The 27993-nt window shown below is 42.0% G+C and overlaps 2 protein-coding genes across 4 annotated transcripts; one reads left to right on the forward strand and one right to left on the reverse strand.

Moving 5' to 3' along the window:
* The first annotated feature begins 6275 nt into the window (after positions 1-6275).
* Positions 6276-24004, forward strand: LOC108675080. Of its 3 annotated transcripts, none has more exons than XM_018163066.2 (25): positions 6276-6676; positions 6945-7085; positions 7352-7726; positions 8181-8381; positions 8631-8735; positions 9031-9207; positions 9534-9657; positions 10763-10923; positions 11336-11460; positions 11879-12016; positions 12634-12782; positions 13062-13310; positions 13622-14634; positions 14860-15433; positions 16571-16737; positions 17044-17160; positions 17533-17648; positions 18128-19233; positions 19466-19559; positions 19815-19948; positions 20411-20953; positions 21344-21593; positions 21965-22217; positions 22636-22795; positions 23199-24004. In XM_018163066.2, the coding sequence occupies exons 1-25, from the start codon at positions 6288-6290 to the stop codon at positions 23286-23288; spliced, it is 6951 nt and encodes a 2316-aa protein (XP_018018555.1). In that variant the 5' UTR covers positions 6276-6287; the 3' UTR covers positions 23289-24004. The 3 variants fall into 3 exon arrangements, with proteins under 3 accessions (XP_018018555.1, XP_047736159.1, XP_047736160.1); XM_047880203.1 differs by having other exon boundaries at positions 16571-16733; positions 17040-17160; XM_047880204.1 differs by having other exon boundaries at positions 11342-11460.
* Positions 24005-25726: 1722 nt separating this feature from the next.
* Positions 25727-27653, reverse strand: LOC108675075. The gene is made up of 2 exons (XM_018163059.2): positions 27253-27653; positions 25727-27069 (listed from the first exon to the last, which is right to left on the reverse strand). Exons 1-2 carry the CDS (start codon positions 27353-27355, stop codon positions 25757-25759), a joined length of 1416 nt encoding a protein of 471 aa, XP_018018548.1. The 5' UTR covers positions 27356-27653; the 3' UTR covers positions 25727-25756.
* Positions 27654-27993: the final 340 nt, after the last annotated feature.

The raw sequence follows: 27993 nt of genomic DNA on the forward strand, positions 1-27993 counted from the left end.
TAGACTCTTTCTCAAGTTCATTTTTGAGTCCTATAAGTAGACCAGTAAAGTATCATGGATACCAGCATTATCATACTCAAGAAATTGGTTAAAATCTTGACTAAATGAGGAAATTGAAAATGAACCGATTCTAAAAAATCTCTGGTTTGTCACTATGTTCATGTTGTGAAGCAGGGTAAACACACTGTATTCCCACATCGTGGTTAATTGATGTGATTCCGATACTTCTCAAATTTTTCCTTCATATTAAGCTTTGTCTTAGTTCCACGCATGCATAGATGGTTGAAATAGTGACATCATACTATTGCACGCCAGATTTCTGCAAAACACTAGGTTTGGCACGAAAATGTTACGATACTCAGAGCGAAAATCCACCGTCCACGTCACCCAGTGGGCCAGTGAGAACATCAAAAAATGTGTCAAAGTTGATAGTTGACCTTGCTCTACCAAATAGTGATAAACTGTTTGTGTAGAAAGAATATTATGGTTTGAGACTTTTAAATAAGTCTGTGAATATATTAGGAATCCTTTGAGTATACTTGTATTTGCTGATTTTAAGTGGTAGATAAATTAATAGATGATTAATTTAAGAGACAGTTTTAGACATATAAAAAACTGATTCCGATACAGCTCAGAATTAGACACAGACACACATAGCTTGTTCCTAGCTGTGTCGTATTCCTATGCAGCTCACACAGGGGGTTGGAATTCCAACACAGGGCATTGGAATTATGAATTACGGTTTTGAAGCATTGTCGGAATTAGTCTCACAATATGCCAAATTTAGTCACACACAGCGTCGGAATTCAGCAATTTTGTTAGTTTTGAATTCTGAAGGCTTTTAAATAAATATAGCAACAGTTTGTGATGTTCCATCATTGTTGGCGCATAGTGTAGTGTTTTGAGAGTGACATAAAGCAATCAGAACTCGAGTTGCACAAATGGTGATCTTTTTATAGCCATTCATTTCTTGCCACGTCCTTAAAATGTCGGAATATGGTGTGTTTACCCTAAATTGTTAATTAACATAATTTTAAGTTAAAGATTTAAAATTGTACGGAGCAACTGAATGAAAAATTTGTTTGTAGCATAATTTGTACCTATATGATCTTGATTCACAACAATTTTCACGTCATCATTTAAAACATTGTTGTTGTTGCCCCGCACCCGATCCTGGCGTCACTGGTCCAGCCGTGGCTGGAGCCAACGCATGACCGCAGCTGGGTCCCTCCAAAGGTCTATGGTGCTGAGTGGAGTTGGGTTGTTAGGGCAGTTGAAGAGGTAGGGCACATAATTCAGGGAGTGATGGCAGTAGTTGCATAGGTTATTGATGTTGTTATGAATTCTGCTTTTGTACCTGTTCAGAAGTTTGCAATGGCCGGAGCAAAGCTGTGCTAGAGTTCGTCTAGAGGATCTTTGAAGTGTTTGTTCAGATTTATCTATTGTTGGGAGCAGAGGAGGCCAACCGTTGAGCAGAACTGGTGGGTGGTGTACAAGTCGATGGCAGCTTGGGCAGCGTTGGAGTGGAGAGTGCTGCTAGCTGCTTTGAGGGTGGCACTGTTAATAGTGGCTGGAAGTGAAGGTTGAATGGCATTTATGTATTTGATGAAAAGAGTATCTCTTATGTTGCGGGGTTGGGGGTGCAGTCTTGTGACTTGGTGGCAGGCGTGTTGAGGAAGGTGACTCCGCAGAAGGTACTGGGCTGAGAGGAGGTCCATATGTTGTTGAACAGTGAGCCTTTGACATTCGGAGTGAAGATGTTGTTCGGCAGTTGTGTTGTGGCAACCGGTTATGGTTCTCAGAGCAGAATATTGAACATTTGGAGGCGGGTGATGTTGGTAGGAGAGGTGACAGGAGACCAGGCTGGGCTGGTGTACTCAATTATTGGGCGGCCGATGGCTTTGTATGTTTGTAGTAGGTTTCCTTATCTTGTCCAAAGGAAGTGCCTGAGAGTGCTTTCAGTATGTTGTTACGTTTTGAGGCTTTTGCTGCCATAGTTCTGTGTTGGGCGGTAAAGGTGAGCATGGTGTCGCAGGTTAAGCCAAGGATTTTTGGGTTGTGTTCTAGCGGGAGTAGTTGATTGTTTATTTTGACTTAAGGATGGTGATTGTACTGGGCCGTGTGCGGTGTAATGAGGGTGACTGTTGATTTGCTGGCAAAAATTTCCAGGTTGCGGTTAGTGAAAAAGTTGCAGAGTTGGGGAGGTAGTCGTTGAGTTGCTGAGTGAGAATGTCGGCGTCAGGACCAGTGCTGTAGATTGTGAAATCGTCAGCGTAGAAGATAATCTTGATGTTGGGTGGTGGTTGGGGTGCCTTGGAGACATAGTAATTGAAGAGGGCAGGAGACAGGATGGAGCCTTGTGGAACACCTGTGTGGATTAATCGGTGTTTAGAGTTTTGATGCCGGAATTCCGCTGAGGCAGAACGGCCGTGTAGGTAGTTGGAGATCCAGCGGGAGATAGATCCGGGTAGTGGGGAGGCGAGAAGGTCGTCGATCAGTATCCGGTGGTTGACGGTATCGAAGGCCTTAGTGAGGTCCAGTGCGGCAATGATGGTTCGGTGGGCGGGCCTCTTTTTGTTTAGACCGTAGATGATGTCTGTAGTGAGAAGAGTGAGTGCAGACGTGGTCGAATATCCGGGCCGGAATCCATGTTGGTGATCGGCTAGGGGCAGGTGTTGGGTGATAATAGTTAGCAAACATCTTTCTAGTACTTTGATGGCGGGGCAAAGCAGGGAGATTGGTCGGTAGGATTTAGCGTCGTCGTTTTTGTTGTTGTTGTTGTGGTTCCCCGGTCTCATTTTTATAAGAGACCCCCCTCGCGCAGGTACGACCACCGACAGGGGGTCGTTCCAACTATGTTGTTGATGTGAGGGCCGAATGTCATGGAGGTGTTGTAAGTGACCCCTAGTATTTTTGTTTCGTGTGTGTGCGGGATCGGGGTGTTGTTTAATGTGATGTTTGGTCTGTATTGGTGCTCCTTTGTGTGGCTGGTCATTAATGTGTTTGTGGATTTACTACAAGCAACTTTGAGTCTGTTCAGTGTGAGCCATTGTGATAAAGTGTTGAGATATGTTTGCGCTTGTTGAGTACATATGTCTGCGGATGGGTGAGTGGATGTTATTGTGACGTCGTCTGGAGGCAATGTGGATGTTTAGAGCTGGTTCGGGTATGTCGTGCATGTATAGATTGAAAAGTGAGGGTGATAGGACGGAGCCCTGTGGGACTCCGTTGGGTATGAGTATTGTTTGTGATGACTTGCCTGAGTAGTGTACGTAAGCTTGTCTGCCTGAAAGGTAATTGGCAAGCCAGCGTTTGTTGTTGTTGTTGTGTAGTGTGGTGTTGTAAATTTTGTTTGTGAGAGGGAGGCAAGGGATGGCATCAAAGGCTTTACTGATGTCTATTGTAAGTAGTAGTGTTCTGTGTGCGTGTTTGCGGGAGTTGATGCCATCGTTTATGCTTTGTGTGAGGTTTGTGAGTAGTGTTGTGGTCGAGTGGTGAGGTCTGAATCCGTGTTGTGTTGGAGAAATTGTAATGTGCGGAGTGGCTGTGTTCAGTATGAGGCGCTCTATGACTTTTGATGGTGTACAGAGGAGTGTGATTGGTCTGTATGAGGCGGCCTCAGTGGGTGGTTTGTTGGGTTTGAGAAGTGTGGTTATTTTGCCAATTTTCCAGATGTATGGTATTTCGGAGTGAGTAGGAGAGGTTGGCAATGTTTGCAAGTGTCGTGATTCTGTGTGGGCCAAGGTGTTTAAGGTGTATGTTTGTAATGTTGTCGGGCCCAGCAGCGGAAGAGTTTTTAATTTGTTGTATGACCCTTTTGGTGTCGTTTGTAGTGGCTAGGGTAGCTGTTGGGTCTAGTGGAAATTGTTGTTTGCGTCTGATGATGCGTCAGTCTACTTTGTATTTGGGTAAGCTACTTTGCGTAGTGTTGTATTAGCATGTTTGCTTGTGCTTGTCTGGTGGGGATGGTGTCTGTGTTTGTGGTGATTGCTGCGTGGGTGTGTCCTTGTTTGCTGTTTGAGTTGTGTAAGCTGCGTATTGTTCTGTAAAGATGTGTGATGTTGGATTTGTGGTCAAGTGTATCCAGAACTCGAGCCAGGCCCGTTGCTGTTGCTCTGTGCTTTTGTTCTGAATTTGTGCATTTAGTTCCTGGATTTCTCGAGTAGTGATTGGTGAGTGAAGGGTGGGTGTTTGTCTGAGATTGTTGTCCGCTTTGCCGGGTTTGAGCACCGGTATGACTTTGACGGATTTGTAAATGTCGGGAATTCGGCATGTGCGGAAGGACTCATTGAAAAGGCGTGTCGAGTAAGCAATTCCGAGTGGTCCAAGATATTTGAGGTGAAAGATGGTTAGTTTGTCTGGTCCAGTGGCCTTGGAGGGACGGGATTGTTTGATTGCGTTGGCCACTTGTGCCGATGAGAAGGAGGGACTGTCCGATACGTCGAGGTTCTTTGACTTCCGGGTTGTGATTTTATTGAGTTTCTTAGACCTGTGTTGAGTGACAGCCGTGAAGAGACTGTTGAAGCGATCAGCAAGCTTTTTGGTGTTATTGATGGGTCTCTCATTGAAGTTGATGACGATATTGGGGTAGTTTTTCGGTTTGCCGGCCAGGGCCTTTATTGTTGACCAGAGGCGGTTTACGTTGGTATGGCGGTTAAAGGTAGAGAGGTATTGTTTCCAACGGGCTTTTTTGTTGTCGTTGGTGAGCTGGTGGATACGGGCAGTGAGGGCTGCTACGTCGTCGGAAGTGGGGTCGGCAGCACGGAGGATGTCTCGCTGTCGGGTGAGGTTGATGATGTCTTTGGAGAGGCCCGGCTCGGAACAGATGTGACGGCCTGAAGGAATGTTACGGTTGCTTGCGCTGAGTAAAATTTTACGAAACTGATGTTCGGCTGTAGACAAGTTGGCAGGGAAGACGGAGTTTTCGAAGGCGGCCTCGGTGTCGGCAGTGTATTTTTCCCAGTCGGCTTTGGCAAAGTTCGTGAAGGTGATTTTCGGGGTCTTGAGATTGGCAGGTGGTCGGATGACAGAGTGGTCATGGTGGTCCAATCCATGTGGGTGATCAGGGTATCTGAGGCGATTGAAAGGTCTGGCGAGGAGGGCTGTCCTGCGGTTGGCAGCCGGGTTGGTGTGTCCAAATTCAGCGTCCCATGATCAAAACTGCCGATCTCATCCGCCAGTTCCTCTCCACGTGTGTCCTGGATGCGCGTGTGCCAGAGAGGGTCGTGTGCGTTCAGGTCGCCAAGTATCAATGAGTTTGGCACTAAGAGATGGGAGATTGAGGCTCTGAAGTTCGGTGGGCAGGAGGATTGGGGTGTGATGTAGACATTCATTATGTTAAGATCAGTGTTATTGGCCTTGATGGTTATCGCCTGTTGTTCGATTGGGTTATGGTCTGGTAGCTGCTTAATAGTGAACGCGATACTGTTGTGAATCAACATCAGGCCTCCGCCACGTCCCGTGCTCCTATCTTTTCGGAAGACAGCGAAGTTGTCAAATTTCGGGTCTTTGGAGCGGGAAGATAGTTTTGTTTCTTGGATGGCTGCTACTTGAATGCTGTGGGTGGCCTGAAAGAGTTCGATTTCGTCAGATTTGTTCTGTAATCCGTTACAGTTAAACTGGAGAATCCTCAGGGTTCCAGTGGGCGGTGAGCTGGGACGCGCAGGCGGAATGGCTGGGGCGGGCAGACGGGCCCTGGGTGCCCGGACGGCGGGTGGGGGAGAGGGAGGAAGAGGCCTTGGGCAGTTGTTGCAAAGGTAGTAGTTGTTAACTTGTGTTGAGCAGGCGACCATGTGGTACCATTTGTAGCATGTCCGGCAGCGTATGGAATATTGCATTTTGTTTATGGTTTTGTTACAAACTGCGCATATCCAGATTCGCGGCCCAGCGTTGGGATTTATTCCGGTCATTAAAAGGAGGATCCGGAGCAGGCTGGCCGGGAGAGACCGCTCCGGTGGAGAAAAACCCCGCGCGGCGGGACGGGGTAGGGAGGGGTTACACAACGGTTTGCTGGGGCGTCGATAGACGACCCAGTCGGCTCCACCACGAGAAGGCCGTTGCACCAGAGCCTTTAAAACATTAAAACTTGACAGCTATAACCAACTACAATGCTTTAGGATGCAGTTGGTAGTGATAGATACCTAACTGGTAAATATAGTTGTTAGGTATCAAAGATTCAATAAAACTTATTTTTTTAGATGGGCACTGGGCACTTGAAATAATGTAAGTACCAGATTTTTCTCTAACATTATTAACTTGTTCTATTTTACAGATAACCCTACAAAAAAATGGCAGTGGGCCAAGGCACCAAAGTTAGGAGCCGTCATTCTCCCCGTGTTGTTGAGATGAAGGCCTGTGAAGGCAACCGAATGGGAAGTAACTTATATTATCCTGTTGATAATACAGGATATCTGTACAGGGTAAAAAGGAAAAGAGGCAGCACTCTGTATTTCTCGTGTGCCAGGAATGGCTGTAAGGCAACTGCTAACTTCAAGAGAAAGAAACAGCCCAACATGAAGAAAGGAGTCATGAAGGGCTTGTTTGAAATTACTTCAAATCATTCCCATGCTGAAGACCCTTCTGTTCTTGTGAAGCTCAAGTTTGAATCTGCTTGCAAGAAGCGCAGCATGAACGAAGAAACCCCTTACAGCGTGATCATTAAAGAAGAGAAACAAAAGTAAACTTATTTGTATTTTATTCTGTATTAAGAAGGACATCTAGAATACCATGCAATTATCGTGTTTGCATTCAACTTTGAAATTTTATTTGTCTACCTACTTCATAAAATTAACCTGAAAGCCTAAATAATTATAAATGACTGAAATTATTGCTATATATTAATTATAGATTTCTGTTATTTATAGATTCATTTTGTAGATTATTGATCATCGTTTTAAATACCCTACGTAATTATGTATCGTCTCAATTCAGAATTGACTTCCCAGGTGGCAAATAGACAATGTAAAGGAAGCAGGGCTGATCTCCACTTTGTATCAAGCACGCAAACGCTCCACGCTTGATGGCCCGCCACTAAGTGATGCCAGTGAAGATGATCAGGACTCAGTTTCAGAAGATGATAATGTGCAGTGAGTTTTAGTACCTAGCCTGTAATTGATTATTCTACTACTGTTTTGTCTTGGAATTTCAATTGTTGCACAAGAAATTGCATGTAAATTTTTTTTTTCAGTGAAAAATAACATTCTTCATGCCATTAATAATGATGTGTTCTCCTGCATTGAAGCATATTTTTTTATAAATCCTTGAGTTACTCTATAACCTACAAGGTGTTGAGGTGTTTACTCTTTGTTTAGTTAAAATTGTGGTTTACTACATCTATGATCTTTTATTGCAGGCTTAATGCTGATCTTTGTTACACTCGCTATGGCTACAGAATGGAACGTTGGAAGTGGGCTCTCACTCACGATTTTCCTAAACCTGGAACGCGTGATGCTGAATCACCACAACATTGCAGTCAAGTTCCTCCTCACAATGATATTGTTACTGCCAATAAAGAGTGTATGAAGCCACAAGAGAGTACAATTGCAAGCAAGTTCTCTAATGAAATGGATGTTGACACAATTAAAGATACGAATTTACCTACTAATACAATATTGAAGCCCAATCAGCACTGGTTGTTCGACCAAGTCTTCTCTCCTGGAAATATCAGTAAAACTCATCTATTGCGAGCCTATGGACTTCACAGGCTGCCACTCTTCCTACCTTGTGTGTATGTATCATAGAATCTTGATGGTACTTGCTGCAAATTTCTTGTTAAAATATTTTCATAACTTTATTTCTTAGTTACTTAACTTTAACTGATCAATTTTCTGGCTTGTATGACGATATTTTTGTTTTGTTTTGTAATTGCATAGGCCTAAAGAAAGCTATTATTGTTTTGGTCTGATTTTCATTAGTGTGTATAGTATAGGTAGGTACTATTGTAACAACATTTGAAACTTTATATTCCCCACAATAACATTGTATAGGTTTATTGTTCTTTTATGACTACCTGTTCTTCTAACCACTTGGCTATATATCATCAAATGTATCTTATTATCAATGCGCAGTTGTTTTCTGTATTATGGCCATTAACAGCAATTTTGAATGGGTGTTCTTGAATTAAATTTTTTAAAGTAAATGCTATATTGCATATTTTTGATGGAAGTGTTTTAATTCGACAGGAAAAAGTGTCCTCTGAACCCCTTCTGCTTGACTGGCTACAAGATAGGCTCGACCATCAAGGAGGGCTTAGATGCCCACTTGCCTCTGACGCAGCAGCCGCGCGTCGCCCCAGACTACCCAGTCGGGCTGGAGGCGCATTTGCCTCAAGCTGTTGTGGTCAACCCTGCTCTGCAGTTGCTCTTCCATCATCGTAAATTTAGGTCTGTTGAAAGATTGTCATCCAAATACACAATAATTGTACTGTAATCTGATTATAATTCTACATTTATATATTAAAATAAAAATAAATGGGAAGCAATTTTGCAGTATTTGAAAGAGGTTATTTTCTTTCCGTGATAACGTGCAACATAAATATCATTTTATCTACACCAATTTACAATGATTTGGTTTATTTTTATTTTTCGAGTATTTTTTACATTTTAAAATTCATTTTGGTTCTTTCGTGGTAGGAATGCTATAAATTCTCTGGAGGACTTCAGCTTTGACACTTCACTGACGTCTCTGTCTCATCTGCTGCAAGTTCTGTTTGCAGAAATGGAGACCCACGCCTTCAAGTGAGTTATGTAAAGAACTCATAGTTTCGAATAATAGTCTAGTTTTAAACATTTTATAATAAAAGTCTTTACTGTATAATAATTTCCCCGTAATTTTTAATAAGTGGAAATTTTAACTGTGTTTGAAATAATTTTTTTGACAAAATATTGATGAAGATATCTATAAAATAAAAAAATTTCAGTTTTTTGCCAGAAGTGCGGTGTAAGACACCGGTTCTTGCAGTCAGTTTCAAGTTAAATCTCACCAAGCTTGCCATTAATTGCATCAATTAGAACATGTTATACTCATATCCAGGAGTATAGCATGCGAGGGTGGGAGCGCGTTGGAGCGAATTGTTGCCACGGCCTCAAGAGAGAACTGCGTCTCTTCAGCTGACTTCCTCGAGGCCACCATTGATTGGCTGATAGCTGAGACTAGCCTTGCTCCTGCCATCGCTCCGCTATTCGCCATCACCACAACCAAAATAATCAAGTAATCTTATTCCTAGGCAAGATTTTTCTACAATGGTATAGAATTTCTAGTAACTTATAATAGTAATTATTCAATAATCTTATTATTTCTTGATTGTTTAAAAAGCACAAGCAAATAGCCCTGGACTTTGTTGAATTTAATGTATTCAGTTTCTATTTGCTCTGTTATTAAAACATGAGCTTTGCCATCATCACTTTGAAGACGATGAAACAATATAAAGAATTATGCACTGCAGCCACCATCGCATTTGATAACATATTTTATGCAAATTTCAAAAGGAAATTTTAACATTGATTCTGTTATGTAACTCTTCCTGACGTCAACAGATGGCAGTGCAGCAAGTGTGCCGTAGTTCACCAGCAACAGGGGCCGTCATCTTCCTGTTACCGCCTCAGAGCTTCTGTTCAGCAGGATCAAGACCTTCTGGCCAATTCTTTGATCGATTTATGGGTGCGTTTATCCTCAAAAGCACCTGGGATATTTGTTCTTAATTTAATTATCCTGTTGACTAACGCCGGGTGTTTTTTAATGAGTATTTTTAGGGTTGAATAACTTTCGTACAGTAAAGTAGTTAAAATCTTAGCTTTATAATGAGTACACATTTTTAGGTATTAGGAGCAGTTTAAAATCGCAGGTTTATCAAGAATTTAAAGGCAAAGAAAATACCCAGAAAATTCACCATTTATTATAAAGGAAACCGTTTCGGAGTCCAGCTTCATCGTCAGTTCAAAACCTAAAACACAGTTACAAGCAATTAGCAAATAAATTCACATTGAGGCATAAATCGCCAAATGAGCAAATAACAATTAAATAAATATGAGTAGTCCAACCTATTTAGTTATAATTTCGAGGGGATATGAACTGTTGGCGGCATTTAAACTAGGCTTTTGTTTAGAAATATAAAGGTTTTTGCATATATAAAAATTCGCATGTCAGAAACGCCTGTTGTAGAGGCTACAATTCGAAAATCACTATAGGATACTGGCACGTTGCACTGCTCGGCATGATCGCGTACTGCCGAATGAAGGGGATGCGCATGCAGTTTTCAAGTTCTAAAACTACTTCCCTTGTGCTCCTCCAGCCTAGTATATGAAGTTGCGAGATGTCATACCGGCATACGCAGGTGCGCATAGCGCACAACTATATTGATAAACTAAGAACAATCGCGTAGGAACAGGGATCGAATACCTGAAAAAAGAACTGATTTTAAAATTATTCACCAATAATACATGAAGATTTACATTTGGGAGGTAGTTAGTTATTTTTTTTTTCATTTTACGATTTATGCTCCAATGTGAATTTATTTGTTAATTGTTTGTACCTGTATTTTAGGTTTTGAACTGACGATGGAGTTGGACTCCGAAACGTTTGCCTATATTATAATAAACGGTAAATTTTCTGGTTATTTTCTTTGCTTTTAAATTCTTGGTACACATTTTTAAGGTATTGTGAAATCAAACTAGAATGTCTCTCTTATTAGAAAGACTTACTCATCATTTAAATTGTTCATGATATTGGATAAAAACAAAGTTTAAAGCCTCTATTATTGTTGAAGATGGTCAAAGAGGCTGGCGTCCCAATGGTATGCGGCGGACAAGCATGGAGCGGAAATGGCCAAGAGGGTGGATGTGGTCACGTGGTCAGAGTGGATAGAGAAGTGTCCACAAAGCTAGCCGATCTGCCGTACTATCTTCTCATCGAGAACTCGTCCTCTGCGTGAGATCTTTAATCTTTCCCTTCTTACCATAGCATTCAGTACCAAGCTTCACCATCATTAAAGGCACAGTACATCTTAATTTTCTGAAATACTCCTTTTTGTTATCATTTAAATGTTTAATTCAGAAATGTACAAAATATGACAGGTCGTATAGTACTTTTGGTGAGGCAAAAAAATCGCTACCTAAAATTCCTGGCTTTTACCACATTTAATGCTCTATCTTAAGTTTATACATTTTAAGTCTAGAGGCTTCATTTACAAGCTTTAGACATTTAAAAAGCGGTCATTGTGGAGCCCTATATTTGCCATATTTTATGTTCTAAGTATGCGGATAGAAACTCTGGCAGTCTAGAGGTTTACGTACATTGGACATTAATAACTGTCATCAGGGAGCCTAATTATTTGCCACAGCCACAGCGGTGAGAAGAAGCCCCACGCAGTGTTCCCTGATCACCTCAACCTCAGCGCCCACACCGCAGACGGCCGAGCTGCGCACTACGTCCTCTCGGGAGTCGTGTACCAGGATAGCAACTCTTGTAAGAACTTCTCTTTGATGAAGTGCTAAGGAGCTGTACTATCTAAAATAATCACGAGTTAGCAACTACGTCAGCCAATCACTAACAGCTTTTAAAGCTAAACCTCCAATGACGGACGTGAAATTGCGTCCACGCGTACCTGAGCAAGTTTTAATAGGAGGGCCTCAGGAAAATGTGGTAATATTGTTGAAGCAGAATTACGATTTTTGAACTGAGAGCACCTGAAGTGACGTCTTTAATTAATAGTTGTTATTCATTTCAAGCTAGAAGATTTAGTCAAATATCTGTAATCATAACTTTGTTGCTCAACAAGTTCGCGAAATAAAAGAAAACAGCCACAACTACTACAATAAAGACTTACCTTTTTGATGATAATTATGCGCTGCTGATGATGCCTGACGATGCTTGCACTGCTCAGGTCAGCTGAAGACAGCGCGTGGTCGCTGGTTTGCGTTCCACGGAGAACAGGTCTTGCAAATGACCAACAGCAACGTCGGTGGCGACGCCTCAGCTGCCGTCCATCCTGATCCTGCGCATCCTAATTACCTCAGTGATGGTGAATGATGTTAAGATGCTCTATCTCAGTGATGATGAATGATGTGCAGATGCTCTATCTCAGTGATGGTGAATGATGTGCTGATGCTCTATCTCAGTGATGGTGAATGATGTGCTGATGCTCTATCTCAGTGATGATGAATGATGTGCAGATGCTCTATCTCGGTGATGATGAATGATGTGCAGATGCTCTATCTCTGTGATGGTGAATGATGTTCTGATGCTCTATCTCAGTGATGGTGAATGATGTGCAAAGGCTGTGATAAAACTGACTTCGCTTCTTCGTAACAATGTTCAAAGTGACTTCTTTACATAATTTTGTACAAATGCGTCTTGAGTTCCACTGAAGAAAATTTGCTCGGTAAAGCTTCTGAAACCCAAAACTATTCGTGTGCTTCTTGGAAGGCGGAGTTGTGGGATGTGTGATTTCAGAGACTCGATGTCAAAGTATTAATCAATTTATATTTTTCGAAAAGGCACTGTTCTAATAAAGGAAGTTGATGAAGGAATGTGAGTATCGTACTATTGCTGATGTCGTCAGCATATAGGTAGTGTGATATTTTTTAAAATGTTTTTTTTTAGCATATAATATGATTGTAATACCTTGTTGTGGCGCAGGCGATGTGAGCGCCGCGCACGCAGGCCGACCTGGTACGCGCGTGTCGCGGGGGGTGCACCTGTGGGCTTACACGTTGGTGGACCTGCAGCCCGCGCCTCCTTCTGTTGCCCCCCGTGCTGCCGTCATCAAATACGTCAATTCACATGAGGTGAGGCGTGAGTGGGGGGATAAGTGGCAAGAGGCATGGGGGGCATGACAGGCGTTGGCCGTGGAGCAATGAGGGGCGGGGGCTCTAGAGAATGAGGGGCGAGGGCTCTAGAGAATGAGGGGCGAGGGCCGTGGGGGCTTGAGAGATAAGGGCATAGGGGTAAAGTCTGTTTGTTACCGGTGTTTGAGGATTGATAAACTTTTGACCTCCTTGATTTTTGCGGAAGAACTTAAAGTCAACAGACTACAAGCGAGCTTCACAGTCACATCTCCTTTCCAGAGTCAAGAAAGCAAACAGAGGTTCCGTGTTCAAAGTGCCCGGCAGGACCTTCTGAAGGAACTCAGTGTCAGGTCGAAGGAGGACTTCTTCCTTCTCATGCCAGAGTCCCTGCTGGCGGCGTGGGCGGCTTCAGAGGACCAGCGATTTGTTTATTATCAAGAGGAGACGGTCTCCTCCGAACTCTTGTGTCCGCACGGCAAAATCAGGCCCCTTGCTGCGTCTAAGATGAAGTGCATTCGGAAGGATGTGGTGAGCTTACTATGAGATTCATAATTTCGTGTCGTCGCAATTCATATTAATCTTGTCTCTAGTCTTGTCGTCTGCGCATGGTTCATATTTTAATGTCTAAGTTTGACTAAGGATTTTTATTTGAATGTGTGTACCCCTTTGTGTACAATTTCATGCAATACGGTTGCCATACCTAAGGTATGGGTAGGCACTTTCAGTTCTTATTCGGGCAAGTCTTGGTCTTCAGGACTATTTTGTTGCGTATTAATTGCTGTGTTGAAGTATTCCTTCAAATTTATTATTAATTTGAGGTGTTTACTTGTTCTTTTCAGGTAAATAAACTCTTAAACACTCCATGTGGCATGAACGTCCAGCTGAAATATGGTTCAAACGACCTCGGTTCCTCTTCAAACACTCCACACGAACGAGCGCCACTTCTAGGGCTAGGTATCCAATCACAAGATACCGAGTCTGACGGTCAGCAACAAACTTCTTTCTTGGAAATTGGCCAAATGTTGCCTGTTGAAAATAACGACGTATCCTCATCTCTATCACTCCAGGCAGACGTCTCTGTTCGCAATGACCAAGGATTCCGCACTGATGTGAACAGCGCTTCCATTGACCACGAAAATAAAAACTCGCATGTTAATTTTATTCATCCATTAATACATGTTGATGACTCGGCACACAGCGTGGTTTCTGGAACTGCTAAAAATATTACTGAGGATAGCCACAAGAATGCCGAGATCGCCGGTGCAACGGTAAACAAATTTATTTTATCCCCAGAAAATTCTGTTGGTGCATTTTCATCATCTCCTATAATATCTTCTACTGGTCCCTCCGTAGTTACCACTGCTCCACAATCTACTACCATCGTTCCTGCTGCTACCGTTCAATCAAGAGAAATTACTTCTCAGTATGTTACAACAAATAATTGTCCACCTTCATGCGCACCAAAGACTTCTTTCCTTACTGCGGAATCTTCTTTTTCAACTGCTCCTTCGCTTCCAGGAGTTTCTCTCCAAACAGCTCCTTTTCTGACAGCATCTTCGTCTGTTTCGGCAGTTTCTTCTTCTGTAGCAGTTTCTTCGCTTCCTACCACTTCTTCTATTCCAAACGCAACTCATCCACTGCCCGCTCCTTCTCTTACGAGCCTTGACCATGAAAGTTGCGCAAAAAATGTTGAGTGTGGCAATAACGCAGAATTTGGCTTACCGTTCATGTCGCCGGATGAGGCAATGTGCGCGGATTGCGTGGCGCAGCATGCCAACTTCATCCGCTTCCTCGAGACACTGAGGCGCCTGCATCGCCAGTACAGGAGGGAAGCTGTCAAATATAAAACCAGGTTAGCCCCAATTTATAATTATTAATCTGTGCTTTTTATAAACTCATATTTTTTTCTTATACTGCGTACTAAGTTCTGACTTGCATAATTGTTACTCTCACCACATAAGATTGGTCTCACTCGACAGCAGAATTAATTATGCTCTCAGACGCGAATTCCATGAACTTTATGATTATAAAATGTAATTTTTTCCCGCTGTTACTTAGTTTTAGTTTAATTTTGCAGTGGATGTAAGCTGGTTGGCGCTCTCAGTTTGGACAGCTGGCCGAAAATAGCAGCCAAAAAGTACGTTGCAGACAACAAAATTGACGTCTACTTCAACTCTGACCACCGGACTGGAAGCATCCTTCAATCCTCCACTGGCGCCACTAAAAATACAAACACTGAGCAGGCAAATTGCGCGACGACAAGATATGATCATGATCAAATGGTCAGTAGTGAAGAGAACGAGCGGAGTGTCGGTGATCTCAGCTCAAAATCTTTGGTTGACAAAAAGAAACCTCCAGTTCATGAGAATGTGTGCACAGAAAATAGCTTGGAAAATAGTTCTTCTGTATCGGAATCCGTAGTTGCACCTCACAAAAGTGCAGATGATCTCAAAATGGAAAATAATTTTGCTTCGGCTCCGGAGCAAGAATTTGTGAACGGCGACATCGTGTGTCAGCATGGCAGCCTCAACCCGCAGTCCTACGTATCCTGGCTACCAGAGGACTCATACTCGCGCATCCTGCAGCTCTGTCATGGATACGTGCACGAGGCGGTCCTTCAGGAGTCCTTCGACCTCTGCGTCAAGTGTCAAGTGCGTGTAGGAGCGAATATGCACTATCTGCTTAGATTCAAAACTACGCGCGTTTTATTCATCTTTAAAGAGCGCGATGAAAGTGCAGAAATAATGAAATATATTACCATTTAGTCTAGGTATTTGAGCACTTGGAAGTGGAAGTAATGAAATACCTATATTTCCATTTAGTCTAGGGATGTGAGCACTTGGAAGTGATGTGCTCGTCTCACTAGTTTTAGGTTTTAATATAATTATTTAAATGAAAACGAATGGACTAATAGTGATGAAATATTTTATCGTTTCTATAATATCGTTTCTATAGTAGGCCAGCGACACGAGTGCTGTGGCCACATATGTGGCATTGACTTCTGAGGTAAAATAATGAATAATTCTCTCGGCAGGACGAGGTGCGTGCCTCGGAGAGTGCATGTGAGGCCGGGTTGGAGTTGAAGCGCAAGTTGAGTTCGCTCTACGCGGACAAGAAGCGACCGAGACTCGCCGTCGACGTCCACAAGAACGTCGTGCTGCTTGACAAGCAATTCGTGGTGCAGTTGCGGACCTATCTGCGGTAACGTTATTTTCACTCTTTTGAGGTCTAACCATTACATTGTTTCATATAAAATTTAAGTGATAAGTGTCTAAATAACATTTACTCTTTACATTTGGGTCTCTGGCTTTTTATCAATTTTTTTACTATTGTAGTTAAATATTTTATGCAGTCCTGGAAAATAGTAACGTTTTAAGCATTTGCAAGCTGACGTTTGATGCATTGTTTAATAGACATTCTTTGACTTTCATATGTCCGCGTTATAAATATTCTCTAATAATTGATCTCTGATATAAAAGTAATGAAAATAATTTCGTCCTCGTTCAGAGAGTGCATGAAGGGTGAGGCTGGACCTCCTCCTCCCCTCACCACTTCCCGCCTCTTGTGCTCCCACAACCTCGAGATGTGAGCACTTGGAAGTGATGTGCTCGTCTCACTAGTTTTAGGTTTTAATATAATTATTTAAATGAAAACGAATGGACTAATAGTGATGAAATATTTTATCGTTTCTATAATATCGTTTCTATAGTAGGCCAGCGACACGAGTGCTGTGGCCACATATGTGCCATTGACTTCTGAGGAAAAATAATGAATAATTCTTTTGGCAGGACGAGGTGCGTGCCTCGGAGAGCGCATGTGAGGCTGGGTTGGAGTTGAAGCGCAAGTTGAGTTCGCTCTACGCGGACAAGAAGCGACCGAGACTCGCCGTCGACGTCAGCAAGAACGTCGTGCTGCTCGACAAGCAATTCGTGGTGCAGTTGCGGACCTATCTGCGGTAACGTTATTTTCACTCTTTTCAAGTCTAAGCATTGCATTGTTTCATATAAAATTTAAGTGATAAGTGTCTAAATAACATTTACTCTTTACATTTGGGTCTCTGGCTTTTTATCAATTTTTTTACTATTGTAGTTAAATATTTTATGCAGTCCTGGAAAATAGTAACGTTTTAAGCATTTGCAAGCTGACGTTTGATGCATTGTTTAATAGACATTCTTTGACTTTCATATGTCCGCGTTATAAATATTCTCTAATAATTGATCTCTGATATAAAAGTAATGAAAATAATTTCGTCCTCGTTCAGAGAGTGCATGAAGGGTGAAGCTGGACCTCCTCCTCCCCTCACCACTTCCCGCCTCTTGTGCTCCCACAACCTCGCCTGCTACTCCCCCAAACTCCTCCCTCCATACAGGCAGTCTCAGTAAGTTCAGACCGTACTAGCAATTTGCTCGACAAAGACCGCACTGTGAATACTCCCTCAAATACACGTAACGGCCGATTTCTCGCCTCTGATAGCTGCGTTTAGCTTAAAAAGCTGTCTATGATTGGTTAACTGAGTTATGACCTCGTAACTATTTTTGATAGCACGGGCTTGAGAAACATGTAGTTTTTGTTGTCTAATAAATTCCACAATGTTGACCAAAACCCAGTCGAGACGCATTGGAAGTTGTATAACATCTATTTTATAATAGTTTATTCAAATCGTTTTTATGGAAAGGACTCAAATTAGGAATTCGCCTGTGCTAATTCAATTAAGCTTTGAACAGGTTTTATTGACCTGTTTCGTGTGCAGGCTGTGGGTGCTGGCGTGGCCACACGAGTGGGCCGCACTGCGCGACTTTTACGACTCGTCTGCTGCAGCCGTGACCGGCATAGTGACCTCGACCGGTATCCTGGATACTGTGCCTCGTAAGTCTTCCTGTTATTTTGTATTTTGTTTTAGCAATGTTTAGGTATCCAGTAATATGGTTGGAACCTTGGTGCCGTATTATCAAAGAGAGTTACGAGTTCCTAACTCCCTCAGCTGATAGAATCGCGAACTGATTGTTTAAAAGTGACGGATGACTGACGTCTTTTGATGCTAAACCCAGTGGTCTCAGACTTGAAATCAAGCGCTACGTGTAGGTACTTGAGAGAGTTTTGATAGTGCGGTCAAAAACCTTTTTAGTTGTTTTCAGTCGGTTTGTTTATAGTCAAGCATATATAAATTTTCATTTATCAACTGACCATTCAATTATTAAAAGATTAAAATCAGTTGCCTTCTGAAGTGGCATGACCTACTGACTATATTATTTGGAAAATGAAAAAAATGAAATTATTTTTTCATTAAAATTATAGCCGTATAAAAACCAGCTCCCGATTTTAATACCGATATTGTTTCGTCACAGCTGCCTGCAAGGAAGGCTGCGTGGAGGAACGAGCTGCTGCAGAATACGAGTCTCTCTTTGAATATCAGGACGAGTACGTGAAGGTCTTAAGAGTGACCTCCGAGGAGGAGATCTTGATGTTCCTGCAACCGTCAGCTCAACGTGATGAAAGTTCTCGGTCGCAAGATGGCCACCTTCAAACTTTAAATGACGCTCAAGTCGACAGCTATGCATTGAACAAGGCTTCTCCAACTAAAAAATTCGTTCCGGAGAAATCAAAAAATTTTCACCGCACTCAATTAATGTCTGAAAAATTTAACGATTCAATGGAAATGGACGAGCCGGTTCAAAAAAATAAAAATATAAGTGATAGTGCAGATGTCGAAGAACCTTCAGATTCTGATGAGCGTACGCATTTGTTAGACGCCAAATTAAAATTTTCGCATTTTCCCAAACCTGATGAGAATACAGAGCTTCAAAAATTCGAAGGGGCTGCTGCCGAACCAGTGCGGATTTCGGACGTCCCTATGGATGTTGATGATGAAGTTCATCAAAGAGTTGAAGAAACTTCTCGTATTGGCGGGGGCTATGAACGATGTGCTGAGGATTATGTATTGGAGCAGAAAAGAATCACTGCAATTGACTACGAAAATTCAGTTGATAAGTCCCTTAAAGACGGCTATTCAGCACTATCGAATACTAAATTCTCTCCAACACAAATCACGGATTCCAATTCTTCAACCGAAAATCGAAATCTTAATGAAAACTCCGTTAACAGTATCCCACATGCGGAAGTTGATAAAAGTGAGATCGTTGATATTTCCAAGGCTGTCGTAGCAAAGAATTATATATGCAATGAATCGTCAAAGAGTGACATGAATGATGAATCACCTACATGCAGAAGTCCTGTATCTCTTACTGAATCAAAGTCAGCTGACTCTAGTTCGCTAAATAAATACCTCGAGGGTGAATCTGCTGGAAAACTCGACAATACTACGGGCTTGAAATCACGACTGAAGGACGAGACGCAACAAAATTCTGTAACTGAAGAAGTCGTCGACGCAGATGTACAGATGACGGACTCCTTGGTCATGAAAGCCACTAGCAACGTGGACGGTACAACAGACGTGAGTGTAAACTGTTGCTATTGTTTATTGCTCAACGATGGCGCTGTTCTGAACTATATAATCAATTTAATGGCTCCTTCTTATCAAAGTTGATAATGTTTCACTTCATATGAACTTCAAGAATGTTAACATTTATAAAGATGTACCAAATGTTTTTATTATTATTACTAGGGATATTTAGAGTCCTATATGTTTTAATTATAACATCTGTTAAGATTTCATTTTTTCACAGACGAGCACCACATCCTCTCCTGACGACTTGATTAGTACTGCGACTCGCGGCAGAGGGCGACCGCGAGGCAGCGCTCGGGGTGCTAACTCTCTTCGTAAGATTTATGCTAGTAAAATTCGTTAGTAGCAATGAATTTTATGGTAAAATTTGAACTAATTGGAATGATTTGATATAGAGTGCTTTATTACGTTTAATGTTCAGATAATTGCGTAATTATGATGAGAATTTTCATCATCGCAGCTCATTCTGAGTGATCATAGTTGCAGGTAAGAGTTTTGCACTGTTTTCTGCATTTTTCTTAGTTAGGCACCGATACTCGTCAAACATTTACTGTGAATTTTCTCGTCAGCCACTCGTTCACCTCGTGCAAGTCAGCGCCGCCGAGCCGCGGCCATGGCGGAGGAGGAGCGTCGCTACGCTGACACTGACAGCCTCAGCCTTCGCGTGTCGTCATCTGACTCCTTCAGGAACGTCTTACTAATGGTCAGTGTGCGTTGCACTTGTTGTTCCCTTCACTTCTAGGCGCGGCTGAACTGTGTCCATTGCTTTTATTTTTCCCACCAAGTCTTGTGAGATACTGTACTAAACTCAAGGCCTGAGATGAGCCTCTTTAATATTCAGTGCTTGAATACTCGTTTCATAGCATGCTTCAGTTGAAAACTAATTATCTTACATCACTTCGTGCTCTCCACCGATAACACGCAGTTGAAGTTTTAAAGAATATGGTTTCTTGAAGCGTTGAGATAAAAATAATATTCAACCACGTGCAGAATAATGCTTTCGGATTCAATGAAGTTCAGTCTGAATAATTAGCATATACTAGTTACGACCCTGATGACTTATGAATCCCATACTGTTGAACTTGTATCTTGTTCATATTACGTATGAAAGTAAAATAATTTCTGTTTTGCATTAATTAAGATTCGAATGACGTGTCTTTAACAGGTGCAACAGCAGGCTGGATGGTCTACACCTCTGCAATTGTGGCTTGCGTGGTCACAAGAACGTCAGGCCGCTATCGCTTCAATACAGAAAAACAAAGAGCTGCATGCTGACCTCGGTAACGATATGCCACTCGTGAGGAAGGACTTGCAGGCGCCTCTGAAGGAAGACGTGCTCACGTCATCAGCAGAAGATGGTCAGCGCCGCTTGGAGGGTGATAAATGCATTACCTCATCAGGAGAGATGGCTGACAGAAATTCCCTGCTGTCGATAGAGCATAGGGATGAAAAATATCAAAATTCGATGGCTATTACAGCTGATGAAAACGGCCAAGTTTTGATGGACGTCACGGTGGATGAGAAGTGCAATGGAGAAACGGTGGCTCCAAAATATTCTCATCCGTGTGATGGAATTTCAGGAGACGAACTTTGCTCAACACCAGAGGCGGACAAGAAGCCAATCCTCGCGGTTGGTGACCTCATCCTGGACTGCTCTCTTGCCCAGCTGCGAGTCAGGCCTGGCGATGTGCTATACTACCAAGCGCCAGTGCGTGTTTTTTTATAGTACTAGCTCATTGTATCGTTGAAACAAATATTCCTTTTTGCCATATACAAATAATCTAAATTTTACCAAAACTACCAAGCATAATAGCACATTCAAACTTCGGTTATGCTTCTTCATATCAATGACAGAAACTGTCGACTGATTCAGAGGATTGTGGTTGGTAGCTTTGTTGTCCGTCCACACTTTGGTAATAATTTATTGAATAAATTTAGTTTATCCAAGTTGATGCTTCAGATAGAATTATCATGGAAGTAACGCTATGTCGAAAGCTCTCATCATAAATGAAGTAAGTCTATTAAATTGTTCCATCAGAATCGAGAGGTTTCCGATCATGCACTTCGTGTGATGCGGTCAACGTCTTTTCCCTTGCAGGCTCACACCGAGCTTGATGCCGACGTCGCCTCAACTACAACGCCCTCTAAAGTCATCAAGACGAAACGAACTCTCAAGTCAGGTAAAAAGGGCCTGAAGACGTCCATGACGAAGCTGACGTCAGCAACGAGCAAACGCATACAAGCAGATGTCAGCAAGAAGAAAGCCCAGACGGGACGCACGGTCGAGCTGCACGTCACTGAAGGGTCCAGACTGGGCAGTCAGCTAGTCTATCCGGCCGATGACACTGGTTAGTGAGGACCCTTATAATTTACTTTTTACAATTGAACGTGGCTGCTAGTGCTAACCAGATGCAGTTGCTTGTCAGTATTTGATGAAACTATTGAAGGGTCTTCGACACGCGTCATTCAATAGAATGATTTCATTATAACTTTATAAGTCATCATAAGAGGAGGTAGTGAGTTATGATATTGATCAGTTTGTTTGGACGTACTTTTTCAAATTTGAATCCAGATCGATACAATTTAAATTCTATAACCATGCCGAATGCCTACTATCTTTCCAAAACATTAGTGTACAAGTCTTAAGTTTTTGTGGCCTATTTAAGGTCAAATGAATTCTGTTCACCGCCATCTATTGATACATATGTATCTTTCTCAGGATATGTTTACCGCGTCAAGCGCATCAAGAAAACGACGATATACTTTAGCTGCGGCTACACTGGCTGCCGAGCTTGCGGCAACTTCAAGAAGAAAGGCGACTCGATGATTGGCGTCTTCGACCTCACTTCCCACCACAACCACAAGCGTAACCCCACTCACCTGCGTCGTCTCAAGTTCGAGTCTGTCTGCAAGAAGCGCAACCTCGAAGAAGACTTGCCTGCCGCTGTCATCATCAAAGAAGAGCTTGCAAGGTGCGATTAAACATGTCGAAAAGCATAAATATTCGATTCTCCTTTAGCTATTGGTTTGAAGAAATCATAAGTTCTCGTTTGTTTTTTAAATTTTAATGATAAAAATATCCATCAACAAAAGATGCCTTCTTATGGCCGTCATTTGACAGAACAAGTATGATAGTTTACTACGATGTCATTAAATAAGTTTTTAAATGTGTGGAGGGAACGTCTGACATTCTTTTCACAGTATTTTTTGACATTTTTTTCACAGTATGCAAATTATTGTAAATCGTACCTTAGCCTTACGAGATGTTCTAGAAATTCTTCTATTTCCATTTCGAATAATTTTTTCCAAAGTGTTATTGGTGTGTTGGTTCAGTTGGCGAAGTCTGTAAAACGCGTTCAGTTTGCATTTATTTCTGTAATTTTGTTACAGGTGGCAACTACGCGAGGAAGACGTCAACTTGAACACATTGAACTCGACGCTGTACAAAGCGCGGTGGCGGCTTGCTGTCGACGACCCGAGCTCCGTGCCTGACGTGGCCCAGGGGCCATACGCAACAGGGCGCGGCGACGGATGTCTTGCACCCAAACAGGTTTGGGTTAATGGCTCATTGCCATTGTACTTGCAGAGCATTTCATCCTTTCTGTAAATAAAAAGATTAACATTCAATGTTCCCAGAAGAGGATTTATGCAATAATTTTTCAGCGCATTTTCTCATTTATTTGAAAAATGCACTATTGTGCTCGCCATGTCCGTCTGTCCGTCCGTGACTTCACGTTTTCGTGGACGAGAAAATGCGCTCTCTGTCACTCGCTGCAGTGAGTACTGAGTTATATTTTTTTAATGGATGAAACAACTGAATTGTGTAGTGTTTTGTAGCCTCCACATGCCTGCGTGAGAAATGTCGCTCGTGACTCAATCCCTGAGAGCTGCTAATCTGTGATCAGAACATGCTCTTGGTAGCATCTGTTTAAAAAAAATTCATTTTTGTGCAGGAGAAGATGGACACCAGGAACATGTTGTCCCTAGCGCCGCTTCTTCCACCAGGTCATATCCAGCCTCAGCCTCCTCTCGGCAGCTTCTGATAACCACTACGTGCATCTCACTAATTTCAGAATAAAATACTCAAACGAGACTTCATTAAGAGGTCACGTCGATGTGCAACATTACTTATAATGAAAATATTTATATAAGAACTTCGATGGGGAATTTTCGATCGCGTGATCTGCATGTTCTAAGAATCCTGAGAGCATACGTACCAGAGATGTCTCTTACTCGAAGTGAAAGAGCTATTTTTTAGCCCTAATTGTATCAATTGATTAGCCCAGCTCATGGGGATGAGACTCGTCATAATATTCCAGCGTCTGCACCTGTTGTTCAAATTGATGGAATCATCGGCTTTTTGCCAATAATTCCTCGCGTATTTTTAAGTTTTCCTAACTTCATCAGATCGGCTTTCTGTAAAACTAATCAATGCTATCGGGTGCTACATTTTCATGTTATCAGATCTCCATCAGAGTCCTTACAGAAAACTTTATAGGTTTAAAATTATATTATTTCAAATTCAACGCAATATACTATAGGTGCTCGAAGTTTGTTACGTAGTAAATTGTGTTCAAATTTTAATTTATAATATGTAATAATTTAATCGCCCACAATGCTGTTGTTTTTGCCAATGCTGAATTCCCCCGAGCTGGTATAGGTAGCCTATGTATATCAAGAAAAGAGCGTAATATCGTGGAAATTATGCTCCTATAAATTTTGTACTTCCAATCGAGTACATATACGTGATGTAAGCAAGTTTTTATTTTTTCCATTCGCGCTTATCTGTGGGTAGTTATTTTTTAGGCATTTCTAAAGTCGGACATTTTTTTGTCGCAGGATACACAAATTGTCTAGGAGAGCTTCACACGTGAAAGAAGAAACCACGTAACCAGTCACCTTTATTGTAATTACTTTGGTCAATCACTTGAATTTTCGCAGCACGAGTCGAAATATGAATTATCCACTTTCATAATGTTTTGAAGGGTTGAAATCTCATCTGCACGATGCAATAATTTCGAGAAATCGCTTGTAGTTCTGTTCGAGAACTGTCCTCATTCCTCATGAAAAAAAATAGATTTTTAGGCCATAATGAAAACAAGAGCATTTAATTACGGAATAGTAAAGCTTTGTCTTCGCCATTTGCAGTGCCCCGACTCTATTGAGTTCGATTTGGAATCCACTTATCACGTAAGCAAATGATGCGACCCTACCTACCATGAGAAGAGTTTTATTACACTATCCTTGAGCATGTGGACGAAGACTCGAATTTTAGAGCACAAAGTCACGAAGTTTGTCGGAAATTGTGAGGGGTTTAAATGTCACATGCACAGACACTAGTAAAATTGAACCTTGTCACTCACACAAAAAACTACGACCTGAAGAAATTTTCAACTGCATTTGACCAACTTCATGGTAAGGTCTGAGATTTGGTACCAATTTGGAAGGTAGGAGATTAGGTACCCGACAGTGTTAGCGACCTAATAGTATGGTATAATAGAACTTTAGCTATCACCATATTTCGCAGCGTAGTCGACAATAAACCTCGCCTGCACGGCGGTATGTCTCGATCTTGAAATTTTCTCAGATCATTCATCAACCACAAGGGGAAGAAAGTCTCAAGCGGGCAAGCCGCTGAAGCTGGCAAGAATGAAGCTGCGTTTACATCTAAAAACGAATATTAAATTAGGAAACAGGTGAAAAGGAATAGCAACGAAAATGCTCCTACAAGAGGTTGCTTACACGAGACTTCGGCTGCTTGGTGAGGGTACATAAGAGAAATGAAAATAAATCCTATCTACATGATACCCACAACTGTGGCCTGCTGTCAGATGCTATAAGCTCTGCAGTTGGGAGCTCAGGAACACTGCCTCCAGTAACGCGATATCCCATAGGACCTCCGACGACCGTATAAGTGCGTCAGAAAGCCCTCTTCCTTCAGGGGACGAGACCTGCGATTCAAATGACTTCTACCTTAGCCCCAGACCTTCTCCGGCAATCAGGTTATGTTCAAGAATAACAACAAGCAATTATTAGAAGTTACACCGATTCATTATAAGCACTTTATAACAGCTAGTGAATGTGGGGCCTCTGATGCTACTGCAACTAATGGAACCCACTTATATTTCAACGATTTTGATGAGTTGGCCTAAAAGTTTTCATTATGCTTTATTAATACTCAGCATCGCCGAATGACAATAACAGTTTATGCATTTACAATTCAAGAAGAAGCCGATTTTTTACAGGCCTAACATAACACACACATTTTCGTCAGTAACATGACATTTGCTCCAATGTATATATTGAGACAAACGCAGCTTACTTATAATCTCTCAGTAATGTGGAAGTCGAGATAATGATTTGCAGAAGTGTTATTTTAGATTTATTAGTAAAGCAAATCATTGTTACAAAGTAAAATCTAAATGTTGAAGAACACAGGTCATTAAAATTTAAAAACGCGTCTTTCGGCTCGCGCACGTGATACTATTATAATAAAGAAAACGTAAAAAAATCAGCCGAGACTAAGAGACATGGCTAATTTGATTCTTTTTTCGAAAAGGACCAGTTTATTGTTTGTAGTTATCAAAGGTTTGCTGAGTATGTTAGAGTCATAAAGATGTTCGCCGACAAGAGATGTCAACGTACCCGCTTGAGCAATCTTCAAGCTCATACGTTGGGAACTGTAGGGCATTTTTCTTTTAGCATCCACCGTATCTCCAAGAATCCAATAATCTCGTTTAAATACACGTGGTTCACCGACTAAAAAATTTTTAATCATGAAGTAGGGATCCTCACGCTTCAAAACGAAGTGATAACTGCATAAATCTGACCTGGAGGCAACAGCGAAATAGTTGGTCATTTGACACCCAAGCTGCTGTTCCTCTGCATAATTTAGTCGAGTTTGAGTTAGCGTTAAAGTATATCGTTTGCCATTAGTACGTAATGTAAGTTTCTCATCCAATTCAAAATCATGATGATAAAATACGCACGTTCTACCACATGATACGCGGATAACTGTAAGTGACCTATTCGTCCCAGCGGCCTTGTACCTTGCAACCGACGGGATCATTATATCAGGTTCAAAACAGTAGGTCGTAGGACCAATGGTTAGTTCCGTAATTGCTTTCAAACTGGCTTCATAAACAAATGGATAACACCGCCCTTCCACTAGAAATAACAAGAAGTTATCATGTGATGCAGGCAAAGGGAATGAAATCTTCAAGTTTGGGTTAGGGTTAGGATCGACGATTGTCAACTTACAATGCTTCTTATTTTGTTGCGACGTCATTTCTGTACGACACACATCGCAGAACGAAAACTCATTGGCATTGACAGGGCTCAATTTAATGGACGGGACCGAAAGTAAAATGTTCATCGCAGCCTCATCTCGTGAAACGCTCGTTATGGGAGACATGTATTGAACTCGCCTTGAGAATGTGTAAAACGAATCAATTAATAGCGAAGAAACTGTAACGGCACTGCTTGAAAAATGTGTGGCTTCCGGTGGTAAATCGACATAACCTAAACGAATTGGCCGCCACGGAGTTATACTTCGATGAAACACTGCCATCTCGAGACAGATATCTAGCCCTTGAGCTGCTTGCGAGCTTCTTGTGAGAGAGGGGCTTGATAAATTTTGGATTGGAGTGTTCCGGATTTCAATAGCGTTTGGGATTGTGGTTTCCATCCCAATTGTGGATAGAACATTATCGATGCCACTGCTGCCTGTGCCAGAGGCGAAACAGTTTTGACTAGGGAACGACATCTGAAATGAAGGGAGAGGATCACCGCCAGCTCCCAGCGGTACTTGCAACGATGCCTCACCTGTAGGTGAACGAGCACATATATTAACTAGTCAACAGAACAAAATAACACTCAAAACCATAATTGATATACAGTCACAAACTCAAGCTGCATATTTCAGTAATTCCAACTCTCTCATGGGAGAAATATTTTCTTTGCACATAATTGCAAACTTTTTTGTTGCGCCGTACTGCTATGACCAACCTTGAGCACATTCGTCATTTCTCCCGGGAGGTACGCAGGTAGACTGCAGAAACGATTCAAAATAATCATTTCCTCTGTCCATGATGATAAACTTCAGCCTCATACGTTACTGATACTAGCGTACTATTCAGAAACGCCAACTGTGTCGCCGATGCAATGTGAATACACAAATTTTACTTCGCAATACTCATGCCTGCACATGGATTAATATTCTCGCAGATCAGACACAACCAGCTTAGCTACTCAGTTATAATAATTCAACATAATATTGGCCTTCACGTTGCCCCGAACTCATTCTGTCAGATTTTCAATGAGGTTTCATTTAATCCAGTATCAAATTATGAGCATACGTTCAGTGTGAGTGTACTGCGTAAAATAATTCTATCAACTGGTTCGCACAATATCCCAACAAACGATATAGTACGTTTCAACAAGTACGCATGACTAAATGACATTAATTAGGTGGCAATAGAGTGGCGGCTCCGTGTTGCGCGCGAGTGGGCCACCGCAATAAGAGGGAGATGGACAAACGCAGGAAGAAGAAGCGTGGCCAAGGAGTTGGCCGCATGCACGATGAAGGTCGTGGGGAAGGAGGGGCAGACAAAACGATCATGGACGGACCGGAGGGAATCTCCGCACTCAGGACAAGCGGCACTTTGTGAGCGTAGACCCTTCATGCATATGACTCCAGGGAACTGCAGTGGCACGAATGGAGCTGTGAGCGAGCCGAGCGTTCGGGGT

The sequence above is a fragment of the Hyalella azteca genome, unplaced genomic scaffold, assembly GCF_000764305.2.
Source record: "Hyalella azteca isolate HAZT.00-mixed unplaced genomic scaffold, Hazt_2.0.2 contig4947, whole genome shotgun sequence".
NCBI classification, from domain to species: Eukaryota; Metazoa; Arthropoda; class Malacostraca; order Amphipoda; family Hyalellidae; genus Hyalella; species Hyalella azteca.

Excerpts from the sequence above, each read along its gene's own strand:
- LOC108675080 (XM_018163066.2), top strand. The coding sequence starts at position 6,288 with ATGGCAGTGGGCCAAGGCACCAAAGTTAGGAGCCGTCATTCTCCCCGT. Across the intron at positions 11,461-11,878 it reads GTACCAGGATAGCAACTCTT|GTCAGCTGAAGACAGCGCGT; the intron begins GTAAGAACTTCT and ends TGCACTGCTCAG. Across the intron at positions 19,234-19,465 it reads ACGTGGACGGTACAACAGAC|ACGAGCACCACATCCTCTCC; the intron begins GTGAGTGTAAAC and ends ATTTTTTCACAG.
- LOC108675075 (XM_018163059.2), bottom strand. The coding sequence starts at position 27,355 with ATGAGGCTGAAGTTTATCATCATGGACAGAGGAAATGATTATTTTGAA. Across the intron at positions 27,070-27,252 it reads AAATGACGAATGTGCTCAAG|GTGAGGCATCGTTGCAAGTA; the intron begins GTTGGTCATAGC and ends GTTCACCTACAG.